At 48.5% G+C, this 15,840-nt stretch overlaps 1 protein-coding gene across 7 annotated transcripts in view; it reads right to left on the bottom strand.

Moving 5' to 3' along the window:
• Window positions 1-15,840, bottom strand: part of ICE1 (interactor of little elongation complex ELL subunit 1) — a 964,399-nt gene that overhangs the window by 589,674 nt on the left and 358,885 nt on the right. For 6 of the 7 annotated variants that reach the window (XM_033929748.1, XM_033929749.1, XM_033929750.1 and 3 more), the window contains one exon: window positions 2,050-2,126. In XM_033929748.1, the coding sequence (XP_033785639.1) occupies window positions 2,050-2,126 (77 nt within the window). Of the gene's footprint in view, window positions 1-2,049; window positions 2,127-15,840 lie in introns of those variants that run through there. The other variant, XM_033929753.1, reaches the window with a different exon arrangement.

The following is a 15,840-nucleotide window of genomic DNA, read 5'->3' as shown; positions in this document are numbered from 1 at the left end:
TTATGTTCTTATGATAAAGAAAGGAATCACGAGTAGATCGGAGAAAGTCATAATGCCGCTTTATAGAGCAATGATCAGACCACACTTGGAATACTGTGTCCAACATTGGTCTCCCAACCTAAAGAAGGATATAAAACTGCTGGAGAGGGTGCAGAGACGAGCAACGAAGCTAATAAGAGGTATGGAGAACTTGGAATATGAGGAACGACTCAAGAAACTGGGACTGTTCTCCCTTGAGAAGAGGAGGCTGCGAGGGGACATGATCGAGACGTTCAAAATGCTGAAAGGCATCGATAAAACAGAGCAGGAAAATAAATTATTTACATTGTCCAACGCGACACGGACAAGAGGACATGGTTTGAAGCTAAGGGGGGACAAGTCCAGGACAAATGTCAGGAAGTTCTGCTTCACGCAGAGAGTGGTAGACGCCTGGAATGCTCTCCCAAAGGAGGTTATTAAGGAATCCACTGTGCTAGGATTCAAAGGCAAATTAGATGCACATCTCCTTACGAGAGGCATAGAGGGATATGGGTGACTAAAACTACATCAGGTGTATACCTGACTGGGCCGCCACGTGTGCGGATCGCCGGACTCGATGGACCATGGGTCTGATCCGGAGATGGCAGTTCTTATGTTCTGTGACTTTCTTTAGGATCTGCTATGAGGTCTGCTGTATGTGCTATGACAAACTGTAGATCTCATAGTATACCCTGAAGTCACAGCATAATAGCTGAAATGTTGGTTCTACCTACCTAGACATGTCAAGAACCAGACTGCAACAATCGTATCATCTTCTTGTCTTCACAAAAAAACAAGATTAATAGATGATTTTATTTTATAAGCACACAAAAAAGTGGGGATGGAACAGTACACATCAATCAGGAATTAATATTCAAGATTAGGTCTTCAAGATGGCAAGATATATATAAAAGGACCCAGCATGGCCTGTGTTTTAGCCTAAAAGCCCTGCATCAGGGGTACAATGTATTAGCTCAAATGCCGCTGAAAGTCATACAGTATAAAATGTTTAAAAACGATCAGGGTGGATGAAACACTGCTAAACTGTCCAAAAGCTCATTCCTGCAATCAACATGGAAAAACGTGAGTATACACTTGTCCACCTTTAGTCCTCTGAAAATCGTTAAGGGACTATCACACCTTCATTCCTCTATTTGTCTTCAGTGGTCCTGCTCCTGCTGAGCCTCTTTCTGATATTCTGTTTCCAGCTACTCTTCTCCCAAGACTCTTATTTTCGGCTATAGAGTTGTTTGCTGGAAGTAGAGAATGGCACGGTGACAAAATTAATTACCATTCCCATCCCCGCGGTAAACAATCCCATGTCATTCTTTAGTGTCTATCTTAACCTCAGTCCTTCTACACCAGCATTCTTCAATGTAAGGCTTGAGGGTCAGTGGTTGTGTCCATCCATACTCTGATTCTTCCCTCTCTCCTTAAAGAATAATATAGAGATGGTTTCCCACTGTTATTCATGGGGACAGGAACAGTGGTGAATTTTGTCACCATGTCATTCTCTAGCTGGAAGCAGATGGTTCATCTTACAGCTAAATAACCAGAAACAGGACCACAGAAGGCAAATAGAAAGAAGAATGGAGATGTGGTAGTCCCTGAATGTAGACAAGTGCATGCTCGCATTTTCCATGCTGACTGCAGGAACGAGCTTTTGGACAGTTTAGTAGTGCTTCATCTAAGCTGATCGTTTTTAGACATTTTATGCTGCACAATGTTCAGCAGCATTTGAGATAATACATATACCCCTGATCTAGGCCAGGCTTAACGACTAGTATAAATATATTTTGCCTTCTTCAAGACCTAATCTTGATGTGTATTGACCTATCCCCAAATTTTTTGTGTTCATCTGTTCCCCATGGGGTTTTTTGTTTCCTTGTTATTTTTTGTTTTATATGCAGCATTAAATTATTTATCATTGCTGTCAACAGCTTTGAATCACAGCTGAAAACAAATTATACATAGCATCCTTCATAAACATTTGCTCAGAAAATTTTAATATTTCCTGAAAAGCATACATACACAGCATCACTTCTGTCACATTCTTCTTTCACTCGAATGTACTCCAAATGAATTTGTTGGTATTGCTTGAGAGAACTCTATACAATGAAATAAATATAAGAAAATATAAAGATCAGTTCAAATAATGCAAATAGCATGTGTGTTTTGGGACAGTCCATCCATCTCACATATACATTCTCATAGATACACATCTAAGCTTTGTTCATAAACACAAAGACAAAAATACACAACATACAGCCCTTTCTTCTCTATCTCTTTATACCAAATCCCCCAGACATTTAAAGTTTCTAGATTTTCTTCAATTATCACTAAAAAAAAAAAAAAGTTGAAAAGTGCCTACTTGGTGTGATACAGTGATATATTTTCTATATCTCAATTTACAGGATCAGGCATGTATGTTTGGGTAGGGTTGTCCAGAAAAGCCTAAAGTTGCCATGAATTTGTGCTTGATCAGAAAATAATTTTTTTAAACCCATCCTGGGGTTCCTCAAAGCTACTGATTACAAAAAACTCAGTTGTTGTTTTTTTAAATTTGCTATTATTTTGCTTAATGGGACACAGTTCTTGGCATTATAGCTATAACTTTTAGGTTTTAACACTCAACAATGATACATTGATAAAAAGACATTTTATGTAAAATCTGTTTTATTGAAAAAGAACAATTAATCAGTAAAGAAATAACACTACCGTATTTTCACGTAGATAACGCGCACCCGTGTAAAACGCGCACACGGGTATAGCGCGCGGAAAACACAAAATTATGTACAGAAATTTTTGTATACCGCGCACACCCGTATACCACGCATGCTGCCCGACTCTCCAGTCGCCCGCCCCGACTCTCCTCTCCCCCTTGAAGTCCTGTCCCCACCCTGAAAGCCTGATGCCCCCCCCCCCCGACGTCCGATTCATCCCCCCCCCGCAGGACCGCTCGCACCCCCACCCCGAAGGACCGCTCGCACGCACCCCCACCCTAAAGGACCGCTCGCACCCCCACAGCCTCCCGACCCCCCCATCATGTAGAAGCTCCTACCGGTGTCCTGCTGCTTCCCCTCTTGCCCCGCCGACTCCCCGACACGATCGGGGCAAGAGGGAGCTCAAGCCCTCTTGCCCCAGCCAACCGCGGCACCCCCGACACGATCGGGGCAAGAGGGAGCTCAAGCCCTCTTGCCCCAGCCAACCGCGGCACCCCCGACACGATCGGGGCAAGAGGGAGCTCAAGCCCTCTTGCCCCCCCCCGACTCCCCGACACGATCGGGGCAAAAGGGAGCCCAAGCCCTCTTGCCCCGCCGACTCCCCGACAATATCGGGCCAGGAGGGAGCCCAAGTCCTCCTGGCCCTGGCGACCCCCCCCTAGTTGTTCGGGCCAGGAGGGAGCCCAAACCCTCCTGGCCACGGCGACCCCCTACCCCCACCCCGCACTACATTAAGGGCAGGAGGGATCCCAGGCCCTCCTGCCCTCGACGCAAACCCCCCTCCCCCCAACGACCGCCCCCCCCAAGAACCTCCGACCGCCCCCCCAGCCGACCCGCAACCCCCCTGGCCGACCCCCACGACACCCCCACCCCCCTTCCCCGTACCTTTCTGTAGTTGGCCGGACAGACGGGAGCCAAACCCGCCTGTCCGGCAGGCAGCCAACGACGGAATGAGGCCGGATTGGCCCATCCATCCCAAAGCTCCGCCTACTGGTGGGGCCTAAGGCGCCTGGGCCAATCAGAATAGGCCCGGGAGCCTTAGGTCCCTCCTGGGGGCGGGGCCTGAGGCACATGGTCGGGTTGAGCCCATGTGCCTCAGGCCCCGCCCCCAGGAGGGACCTAAGGCTCCCGGGCCTATTCTGATTGGCCCAGGCACCTTAGGCCCCACCAGTAGCCGGAGCTTTGGGACGGATGGGCCAATCCGGCCTCATTCCGTCGTTGGCTGCCTGTCAGACAGGCAGGTTTGGCTCCCGTCTGTCCGGCCAACTACAGAAAGGTACGGGGAAGGGGGGTGGGGGTGTCGTGGGGGTCAGTCAGGGGGGTCGCGGGTCGGCTGGGGGGCGGTCGGAGGTTCTTGGGTGGGGCGGTCGTTGGGGGAAGGGGGGTTTGCGTCGAGGGCAGGAGGGCCTGGGATCCCTCCTGCTCGTAATGTAGTGCGGGGTGGGGGTAGGGGGTCGCCGTGGCCAGGAGGTTTGGGCTCCCTCCTGGCCCGAACAACTAGCGGGGGGGGTCGCCAGGGCCAGGAGGACTTGGGCTCCCTCCTGGCCCGATATTATCGGGGAGTTGGGGAATCGGCGGGGCAAGAGGGCTTGGGCTCCTTTTTGCCCCGATCGTGTCGGGGAGTCGGAGGGGCAAGAGGGCTTGAGCTCCCTCTTGCCTCGATCGTGTCAGGGGTGCCGCGGTTGGCTAGGGCAAGAGGGCTTGAGCTCCCTCTTGCCCCGATCGTGTCGGGGAGTCGGGGAGTTGGCGGTCCTTCGGGGTGGGGGTGCGGGTGCGTGCGAGCGGTCCTGCGGGGGGTGAATCGGACGTCGGGGGGGGGAACTATGTAAAAAAAAATTTGTACAACGCGCTCACGCGTATACCGCGCAAGGGTATGCACGGTTTGTAAAAACACGTATAACACGCGCGTTATATGCGTGAAAATACGGTAGTCTCCAATATGCTTTTTATAACAAGTGGGGTTGGATTCCTTAGAACACCACTAATACCGTGTAACAACCACAAAAGAATAGGAAAACATTCTGTCATCAAAAATGATAAAAAGACATTTTATGCAAAAAATATAGCAGTGATGGGTGGGTGTTGGGAAATGTCAGAGAATGTTGGGTGAGTGTTGGGGAATGTCAGGGGATAGAGATTGACAGGGATGGCAGCCAGAGGAGCATCCCTCCTGCCACAGAGTGTTAAGGGTGGCAGTGTGAGAGAATGGGCAGCCCTCCTGATGTGGAGGGTGTCGGGTAGGGTATCAGGGGTGGCAGCAGGAGTGAATGGATATCCCTCCTGCCAGCCGACTTTATGGAGGGGCAAGTTCCCTGATGTGACCACTCAGCTGATTGCAGCAGTGAGATTTCCTTGCCACGATCAGCACAACAGTTCCGTCTATTTGAAATGTAGACCAGTTTTTGTTGGCCTACATTTCAGGTGCTTATCGCAGCCCTAGGGAGACACCTAGGGCTGCTTAAGGTCACCCAAAGCCACTTCCGGGTGATACCACGCCCAGCTTTCAGCAAGCTTAAGCGTCCAATATCGCATTTCTGATCTGCCTTTGTATTTACAGTCGAGGTCATCAGATCCATCTGTGAATGTCCCCAATCACCAAACTATGGAGGTGAACATCTGGGAGTACAGAGACCATTCCCCTAGGTTGAGAGTCTGCTGACTGAGAAATTTGGCATGCACATTTTCCACTCCCACTATGTGCGTAACCGAAAGGGCCTGCAAATGAGCTTTTGCTCATGAAAGAGGAGTTGAGCTTCTAGGTGTAATGGTGCCTATTGACATAGGCCACTACTGTCGCATTGTTTGAGAAGACTGACTGCCTTGCCTTCCAGAGAATTCTCCAGTGCCTGAAGTGACAGTTGAATGGCTAAGAGTTCTAGTTGATTTATGAACCACTTTTGCTAAGCCAGTATCCAATGAACCTGAACTGGGTGTCCATTGCAATAACTCACCCAACCATAAAGGCTAGCATCGGTTGTTAGAATCTCCCAGGAGGAGGGAGGAAATGATATCACCAGACTGAATGGGAGCTTAACTTGAGAGCTCCAAACCTAGCCAGTGCAAGTCCCTGACTTTAAAATATCAAATCACGCCTTTCTCCTTTTTTATGGACAGTGGTCAAGTCTGATAGCTCTCCATGGCCATGAAGAAAAAACTCAGTGGGACAAGGCAGCGTCCCAAAAAGGAGAGAAGCTAGCAGGCTGCTCACCACATGGAGTGGGACTGACCAATGAGACGAGCAGGCAATAGACAGTGGAGGCTGCAGAGGTCAGGGTAGGAGAGCTAGCTATGCCGGTGGAAATCAGAAGTGCAGCAATTTTTGAAAAATTTATAAGGGTCAGGGAGGGACTTAGGTTAATTTCCTATAATGTGAGAGGTCTTCACTCTCCTCACCAGAGACAAGAATGAGAGAATGGCTGCAGAAGGTAAAGGCAGAAATCTCGAGGGTAGCTGCTCAAGTGTGGGAGGCTTTAAAAGAGATTCGGTCTGACCTGGCAGACATGAGCTTGCGAGTATGTGAAAACCAGGGTGGAGATGGTTGAGGAGAATGCGACTGGTGTATAACGTGGCCTGGAGGATGTCAGAGGTGAATTCCATAACCTGCTGGATAAGGTGGAGGACTTCAAGAACTGCACCCAAAGAAATATTTTGCGGGTGCAGGGGCTTCCAGATAAGAGGCCCTATCGTGATGCAACGAGGTGGTTAGCTGACTATTGAGGTGAATCCTGCAAGATGAGTCCTTGGAGCTGGGAACTGAAAAAGCACATCAGGCTTTGGGCTCACACTCTACTGAGAAGCCGAAGGACATTGTGGTATACTTGCAGAACTTTGCTGTAAAAGAGCATGTGCTTAGGAGGTCTTGAGAACTTGCTGGGATCACCTGGGAAGGGTACATAATAGAATATCAAGATTTGGTGGTAAACACTAGTGCTGACTGATTCAGGATTCGAATCAATTCACCAATTCAAATCAGGTGAATCGATTCGAATCGATTCAATTTTTTTTATAAAATCAACCTCCCGATTCGATGACCGACCCTTCCCCCGTGCCTTCCTAAAGCAGGAGCGGCAGCACAACCTCTTGCTGGCCACCCGCTACCACTCCTGCTTGAGGGGGGAGGGTCAGACGGAAAGTCCTGCATGTTCTCCCAGCTTCCCCGCTCTTACCTTAAGCTAAAACAGCAGCCTGCAGGATCGCTGGTGCTATAGCGATCCCTGCAGCTGCCGTCATCCTCATTGGCACGTCCTCTCTGCTACGGTCCCGCCCCTCCTCTGAAGTTAGGATCAGGATCGCGGCAGATAGAACATGCCGTTGAGGATGACAGCAGCTGCAGGAATCACTGTAGCACCAGCGATCCTGCAGGTTGCCATATTAGCTTAAGGTAAAAGTGGGGAAGCTGGGTGAACATACAAGCTTGTGGGGGGGAGCAAGCTATCATGGCGGGGGGAAGGCCTGTGCAGAGGGAGGAGGAAGAAGAGAGGGGAGGGGAGATGCCAGACCTGGGGTGAAGTGAAGGGAAGAGAGAGACCAAACCAAAAAGAGGGGGAGGAAAGCAGAGGAGAGGTACTGGACTAATGGAGAGAGGGAGAGAAACGTAAGACCACAAGGGGAAGGGTACTAGAGGGACAGATACTGCTCCAAAGTAGGTGGGCAGGGTGCAAGATGGCAGGAGAGATAGTAAGAGAAAGCCTGTACCTGTGGAAGGGGATACAAGAGGTAAGGAGGAGAGAAAGAAAAGGCTAGATATGGGGAGAGAAATGAAACAGAGATAAAATGATGGGCATGGAGGAACAGGGACACAAAGGGGACACTACTGGAGAGGAGAAAAGGGACAGGGACACAGAAGAGAGATGCTGGATGAAAGGGAAGTTGAGAAAAGGAGAGATGGTGGATCTGTGGATGGTAGGGTCCATTGCTGCAGCTGCGGGGGATGGAGATGAAAAAAAGGAAAGATGCCAGACCTCCGGGGGAGGAAAGGAAAACATAGGGGGAGTAATGTAAAATTATGTCCTACCTGTTAATTTTCTTTCCTTTAGAAGCAGCAGATGAATCCAGAGACAAGTGGGATATAGCTCACATCGACCAGCAGGTGGAGATAGAGAAACTGATTTTCCATTGGCCTTATAGCCTGGTGTTGCTCCTGTTGAATCAGTTATGCATTTTGCCCAAGCATCCCAGGAAAGGAGTATGAGCACCCAAAGAAAAAGAAAAAACTTCATTCCAGTGTTAAACCTTCCAATGAGAAATGTAAGAAAATAATCACCAACGATATCCGAACTGAACCTAGAATCTAATAGACCCATAGAGAGCCATCTGGGTGGGGCTCTGGATTCATCTGCTGCTTCTAAAGGAAAGAAAATTAACAGGTAGGACATAATTTTACATTCCTTAGCAAAGCAGCAGATGAATCCAGAGACAAGTGGGATGTAGCAAAGCAATCTCAAACTGGGTGGGACGACAATGTCGCTTCTGCAATTACCAAAGCGCCAAAACTTGCCTCCGCACAGGCCGCCACGTCCAGACGGTAATGCTTTGAAAAGGTGTTCCCCGAAGACCAAGTAGCCGCTCTGCAAATTTCCTCCAAAGACAAACCACCGGACTCTGCCCAAGACGTCGCCAAAGCTCTAGTGGAATGAGCACGAAGTTGCTCCGGCACGAGCTTCCCTGCCAACAAATAAGCCGACGCAATCGCCTCTTTAACCCAACGAGCGATTGAAGCTTTAGACGCAGCCATACCCTTGTGTGCCCCTGCAAATAACACAAAGAGATGATCTGACCGGCGAAAATCGTTAGTCACTTCTAAGTAATGAAGAACTATACGGAGTACATCCAGTAACCGTAACAACGAGAAACGCGTCCCCCAATCCTCCTTCCGAAAGGCCGGGAGGAATAAACTCTGGTTTACGTGGAACGAAGACACCACCTTAGGAAGAAAGGACGGTACCGTCCGCACCGACACACCCGCATCTGAAATGCGTAAAAAAGGTTCCCTGCAAGACAGTGCCTGAAGCTCCGACACTCGTCTTGCAGATGCCATAGCTACTAAAAACACTGTCTTTAACGTGACATCTTTCAGAGTCGCTGCCGACAGAGGCTCAAACGGAGCCGCCTGCAACTTATTGAGGACCAGCTTCAAACTCCATGCTGGACAGGTGCGCTTGACCGGCGGACGGATATGGTGAACCCCCTTAAGGAATCGAACCACGTCCGGGTGTGAGGCGATCGCAGAGCGAGACACCCAGCCCCTGTAACAAGCAATGGCCGCCACCTGAACCTTTAGCGAGTTAAAGACTAAACCTTTAGATACTCCCTCCTGCAGAAAAGAAAGAATAGCCGTCAGAGACGCCTGGAAGGGCGCAATACCCTGCTTACCGCACCATGTCTCAAAAACTCTCCAAACTCTTGCATAGGAGGTAGAAGTAGAAACCTTCTTAAGAAACCTCTCCACCCGCCTTCCCCCCAGTCTCCACATTAAGGAGAACAGCCGAGGAAGAGGGTACTGGAAGAACCGGCAAGTTCACAGGAACCGGGAGAGCAGGCTGACCGCTCTGCAACATAAAAGCCTTATGCATAAGCATAACGAACTCCGGTGTGAATGAGCCCAGACCAACTGACACTGAATTAACTTGTTCGGCGCCGGAGAGCGGAGCCACTGCTCCCACTAACGCTTCTGACTCCCCGCCCGTTGTCGACTCCCCCTCAGCCGCGGCAGAGCCCCGCCGCGAGTCAGAGCCGACTGCGAGGGGCGGGGACGTCGAGCGCGCCTCCCGGACGCGGGAAATGGCCCCCTCACACGCCTGTAAAAGCGCATCTTCAGCCGGTGTATCAAAGCAACCGGCTGAGCACAATCCCGCCGGAGTCCGACGTGATCCGCAGAGTAAACACCTCAGACGCGAATCCTCTGCCATCACCTGGTCCGAACTTAACAACCAAATTCCACTGAGAAAACGCTACCGCCTCCCCAACCAGACCGGCACTCGAGGCAGAACAGCAAATTGAAAAATAAAGCAGCAATTTACTTACCCCACTCTCGGCCCGCCCCCCTGCCGTCAGGATAAAGTTGGTAATTGAGCCTGAAAGCCGACACCAAAGGGCACAGCTCAGCTCAGGAGGGGGCGTTTTTTTTTTGTTTTTTTTTCAACTGGAATGAAGAAAGAACGCCGAGAGCCAGGAAAACCCTCAATCAAACGGAGGGAAGGGTGAAGAAGGGACCTGGGGGGGCCCAGGTGTAGCTCCCAAAGCCGGCACCCCTCAGCCAGGCACCCCGGTCCTACTGAAGAGTCAAAGGCTCAACAGAGGAGAGAAATACACACCAGGCACAGCCAGAATCCAGGAGCTAGAGAGATAGCTCCACAACCGCTGGGAGATAGAGCAAAACTGATTCAACAGGAGCAACACCAGGCTATAAGGCCAACGGAAAATCAGTTTCTCTATCTCCACCTGCTGGTCGATGTGAGCTATATTCCACTTGTCTCTGGATTCATCTGCTGCTTTGCTAAGGAATTCTGCCTTCCCGGAGTCTCAATTGTTTCTTTAGGCCCTCCAGTTCCTCGCATCGAGTGCATATATAAGACCGCCTCCCAGAGGGGAGGTAGTCATACATAAGACAAACGGTGCAGAAAACTGAGTAGCTCAACAATAACATCTTGCTTCTGTCTGCTGATTCTATTGCTGTACGCTTCTTGGTCTGCTGTCTGAAGTAGCTTCTCCCTGTTTCCTTCTGTAGAGTCCTTGGTGTTACTGTGAGGTCCCTCACCTGATTTTAAATCTGCTACCCCTGCTTGCTTGTTGCTTGTGTATCCTCTGTGTCTGTTGTGGTTGTCCTCTGCTCTTCTTGCTTGCTGGTTGCACCAATCTAATTGATGGAAAGGTAGCAACGGAGGCCGTAAATGTCCACATACTCAGCAGAGATGATTGTCAATCTGGGGTTGCACCACAGAAGGAGGAAGACAGGACTTACACCATGGATACGGACTTAAGACCCCCGAGGAACCTCCAACAAAAGAAGATTGGGATCATAGTTGGAGATTCCATCATAAGAAATGTGGATAGCCACACTGCGGGAGGAAGAGACGATAGACTGGTCACCTACCTGCCTGGTGCAAGAGTGAAGGATGTGGCTAGCAGGATCATAGACGACGCGGAGGAATGGATACCGTCGTGATTATACACGTGGGAACCAACGATGTTAGCGGACGGAAATACAACAGGGAGGAAATGAAGGACCAACTCCGCTCACTCGGAAGGAAATTGAAGGTCAGGGAGGTGAAGGTGGCTTTCTCGGAAATCCTCCCGGTACCGAGAGCGGACGCAATACGACAGGATGAACTGAGGGAAGTAAACGCATGGATGAGGCGATGGTGCGGAGAAGAGGGTTTCGACTTTGTGCGAAACTGGACAACATTCTGGGGAAGAAGCAGGTACTATAGAAAGGACGGCCTACACCTCACCAAACAGGGAGCTAGAGTCCTGGCTGAGAACATGAGGAAGTTCATTGAGAAGGCTTTAAACTAAAAATCAGGGGAGAGCCGACAGTCGACAACCAGTCGATGGACTGGACACCAGGATATCCTGAGGAGGAAACTTCAAGCAACCACAAAAATATAGGGGAAGTACACGAAGAAACTACAAAAGGCAATGAGAAAGATCAGATAGATATAAAAAGGGAAACGAGGACCACTAAATCCAGGAAATTGGCACAAACAAATCTCAAATGTATGTACATGAACGCCAGAAGCTTAGGAAACAAAATGGGCGAACTGGAAGAACTAGCAAAAAGAAAACAACTGGATATCATAGGAATAACAGAAACATGGTGGAATGAAGAAAATGAATGGGACACGGCATTAAATGGATATAAATTATACAGAAGAGATAGGATTGGGCAAAAAGGGGGGGGGGGTATTGCCCTGTATGTCCAAGAAGAGATAGAATCTATTAGAGTAGGGGAGACGGAAGCAAATGGTAAACTGGAGTCCCTCTGGATAAAGATTCCTGGACAAAAAGAAGCAGACATTAAAATTGGCCTCTATTACTGACCCCCGGGACAGATTGAAGAAACAGACAATAAAATGATGGAGGAAATTAACCGTGGATGTAAATCAGGGAATGTAACGATCATGGGGGACTTCAACTTTCCAGGGATAAATTGGAAAATGGGGACGTTAATCTGCGCCAGGGAGACAAGATTCCTGGAAATGATAGGAGATTGCTTCCTTGAACAAATGGTGGGAGAACCAACAAGAGGAAACGCAATCCTGGACTTGGTCATAAATGGCATTACTGGAAGGGCAGCAGATATAGAGGTTACGGCCCCGCTGGGGACAAGTGATCACAATACGATCAACTTTACCATTGGCATTGGAAAAGGGAAACCAATCAAGACTAAAGCCACAAACTTTAACTTCAAAAAAGGGAATTATGACAGCATGAGAACCATGGTTAAAAAACGGCTCAAAAAGGGGACAGCAGAAATCAAAACAGTTGATCAAGCATGGTCTCTACTGAAAACCACCATTACAGAAGCACAGAATCTTTACATACCGAAGATATCCAAAGGAAGGCGAAAAAAGATCAAAGGTGAACCAGCTTGGTTATCCAAAGAGGTGAAGGATGCAGTGAGGGATAAGAGGAACTCGTTTAAAAATTGGAAACGGGATAAAACGACGGAGGCCTGGAACTGCCACAAAATCGACCAGAAAAAGTGTCATAAAGCGGTAAAAGACGCCAAAAGAGTCTATGAAGAGAAGATAGCGCAAGAAACCAAAAACTTCAAGCCCTTTTTTAGATATATAAAAGGAAAGAAACCAGCAAGAGAGGTAGTGGGTCCTCTCAACCAAGGTAAGAAAGGGTCAATAAAAGAAGACAAACAGGTTGCCGATAGGTTAAATTCATTCTTTGCCTCTGTCTTTACAAATACTACAACAATGCCAGAAACAAAGAGGATATTCGCCGGAAGCATAGAGGAGAGCCTCGCAATAGTACATGTGGGGTTGGACATGATATACTTTCATATTGAAAGACTTAAAAGTGATAAAGCCCCTGGACCGGACGGGATTCACCCAAGAGTATTAAAGGAACTTAAGATAGAAATTGGCGAACTATTACAATCCTTAGCTAACATGTCAATCAGAACAGGGCAAATACCGGATGACTGGAGGATAGCAAATGTCATCCCAATTTTCAAGAAAGGATCAAGAGGTGAACCGGGAAACTACAGACCTGTGAGTCTCACATCAGTTCCTGGGAAGATAATTGAAGCACTAATTAAGGATACCATTGTACAACACCTGGAAGAGCACAACCTAATAAGTTCTAATCAACATGGCTTCAGGAAAGGGAAGTCATGTTTGACAAATTTACTTCAATTTTTTGACAAGGTGAACAAACAAATCGATAGTGGAGATCCAGTGGACATAATTTACTTGGACTTCAAGAAAGCGTTTGACAAGGTCCCGCACGCAAGGCTTATGAGTAAATTACTAAGTCATGGAATAGGTGGTGAAGTGCACAGATGGATCGGCAAATGGCTAGAGAACAGAAAACAGAGGGTGATCATAAATGGGAAATTCTCAGATTGGGAGAAGGTGACTAGTGGCGTGCCCCAGGGCTCGGTTCTTGGGCCCATCTTGTTCAATATTTTTATAAATGACCTTGAAGAGGAAACGACATGCAATATAATCAAGTTTGCAGATGATACAAAATTATGTCGGGGGGTTGGCTCTCCAAGGGACTGTGAGGATCTTCAGAAGGATCTGAATCAGCTGGAAAAATGGGCAATAAAGTGGCAAATGAATTTCAATATAGACAAATGCAAAGTGATGCATCTGGGAAAGAAAAACAAAGAACATGAATATAGAATATTGGGTGCGACATTAGCCAAATGCGAACAAGAAAGGGACTTGGGGGTCCTGATAGAAAGAACCCTAAAACCATCAGCTCAATGCGCGGCGGCAGCAAAGAAAGCAAACAGGATGTTGGGCATGATTAAAAAAGGGATCACGAGTAGGTCGGAGGACGTCATAATGCCACTTTACAGAGCAATGGTCAGACCGCACTTAGAATACTGTGTCCAGCACTGGTCTCCATACCTCAAGAAGGATGTGACTTTACTGGAGAGGGTGCAGAGGCGAGCCACACAACTAGTCAAAGGTATGGAGAATTTGAGCTACCAAGAACGCCTCAGAAAACTGGGACTGTTCACCCTCGAAAAGAGAAGATTGAGAGGGGATTTGATAGAGACTTTTAAAATATTAAAAGGATTTGACAAAATAGACCAGGAAGAAGCATTATTGACATTTTCAGATGTGACACGGACAAGAGGTCATAGCCTGAAACTGTCTGGCAGCAGGTTCAAGACAAATGTCAGGAAGTTCTATTTCACACAGCGAGTGGTGAGCGCTTAGAATGCTCTCCCAGAGGAGCTTGTGGCAGAGACTAGTGTTCAGGGTTTCAAGCGCAAGTTGGATGCACACCTTCTTGCAAATCATATCGGGGGATACGGGAAATCCGGGTCTCCAACAGAGAGCACCTAACTGGGCCTCCGCGTGTGCGGATCGCCGGACTAGATGGACCTAGGTATGATCCGGTGAAGGCGTTTCTTATGTTCTTATGTTTGCTGTGGTTGCCCTCTGCTCCTCTTGCTTGCTGGTTGCTTGTGTGTCCTTTGTGTCTGCTGTGGTTGCCCTTCTGCTCTTCTTTGCAGTGACTCGCCCTTCTTAAGGCACTCTCGCTAAGGCGAGCACCTTTAACGCTCGCCTTAGCGAGTAGTAAAGCTCTGGAACGCGTTGCCAGAGGATGTGGTAAGAGTAGATAGCATAGCTGGTTTTAAGAAAAGTTTGGAGGAAAAGTCCATAGTCTGTTATTGAGGTATCCAGGGCAGAAGAGGCAGATGGAGCTGCAAGCAGTCAACGCGTGGATGCGGCGCTGGTGTGAGGAAGAAGGATTCCACTTCATACACAACTGGACAACGTTCTGGGGGAAGAGCAAGCTCTACAGGAAGGATGGACTTCACATCAGCAGAGACGGAACAAGGTTACTTGCAAGCAACATCAAGAGAGAAATGGTCAAGTTTTTAAACTAGGAAGAAGGGGAAAGCCGACAGTCGACAGAGAGAGAGAGTCGATGGTTCGGGAATCGGTATACCCAGAGGATACCATGCAAGAAGATAGAGGGAAAGACTCACCAGATTACAAGCAAGAGACATCGAAAAGGACACAAGATGAAAGGAAATGCAAGAAAGGAACAAGCCGCAAACTCAAGTGTATGTACACGAACCCAAGGAGCCTTACAAATAAGATGGGTGAATTAGAAGCCATGGCATTAGAAGCCATCTATTAAAGTCCTCTGTGTTTTTCACTCTTTGCTCTCCCTTTTTTGGCTGTATTCAGTCAATTTTTTTCTTTATTTCTTTGTAAAAAAAAAAACCAAAAACCCCAACAAAAACATTTGTGTGTTTTCCCTTTCGCGGGTTTGGCCCGGCAGGGCCTGTTCCTCCACCTTAGCCTCGGCTTCAATCTCGCTGGGGCCATTTTCCCTTTGATGTCCTGCCCGCAGATGGGTATTTAAAAGTGTGAAAGTTGTGCTCGTCCCATTTCTGTGACTGACCCGCATCTCTGGTGTCTCCAGTGTTTGGGACCTGAGCACCGTCCAGAGACCGGTTTCCACTGTTCTTCATTACAGAAGAGAATGTTGAAGAACTGGCTCATCCAACAGCGACTTCTATTCGGCGTTGGGATGGAAGGGGACACAGACTGAAACACCCTCAGTGTCGTATCCTTCTGCGGGTAAACAGCCTTCTCCCACCCCATCTGGGCCTCAGGCCAAAGTAGCAGTGAGTCAAGTCCTGCCGGCCTCGAAGAAGCTCTGCTCTGCCCCGATATTGGTGAGTGCCTCCTCATCGCTGGAGTGTAGAGCCGCACTGAAGATACCGGCGAAAAAGCCAGCGGTACTGGTGCTTACCCTCAAGCAAAAGGTTGACAATTTGCTTAGGGAGGAACTGGGTGAGCATTTCTAAATGCTGATGCCGACCCAGCTTGTGCCTGTGTTGACACCGACTCCCCAGGTGCCAGTCCGGTTTGAGCCCTCGACACCGGTTGCA

This window comes from Geotrypetes seraphini, chromosome 2 (genome assembly GCF_902459505.1).
Source record: "Geotrypetes seraphini chromosome 2, aGeoSer1.1, whole genome shotgun sequence".
NCBI classification, from domain to species: domain Eukaryota; kingdom Metazoa; phylum Chordata; class Amphibia; order Gymnophiona; family Dermophiidae; genus Geotrypetes; species Geotrypetes seraphini.
This window is presented reverse-complemented; position numbering and strand designations above follow the sequence as displayed.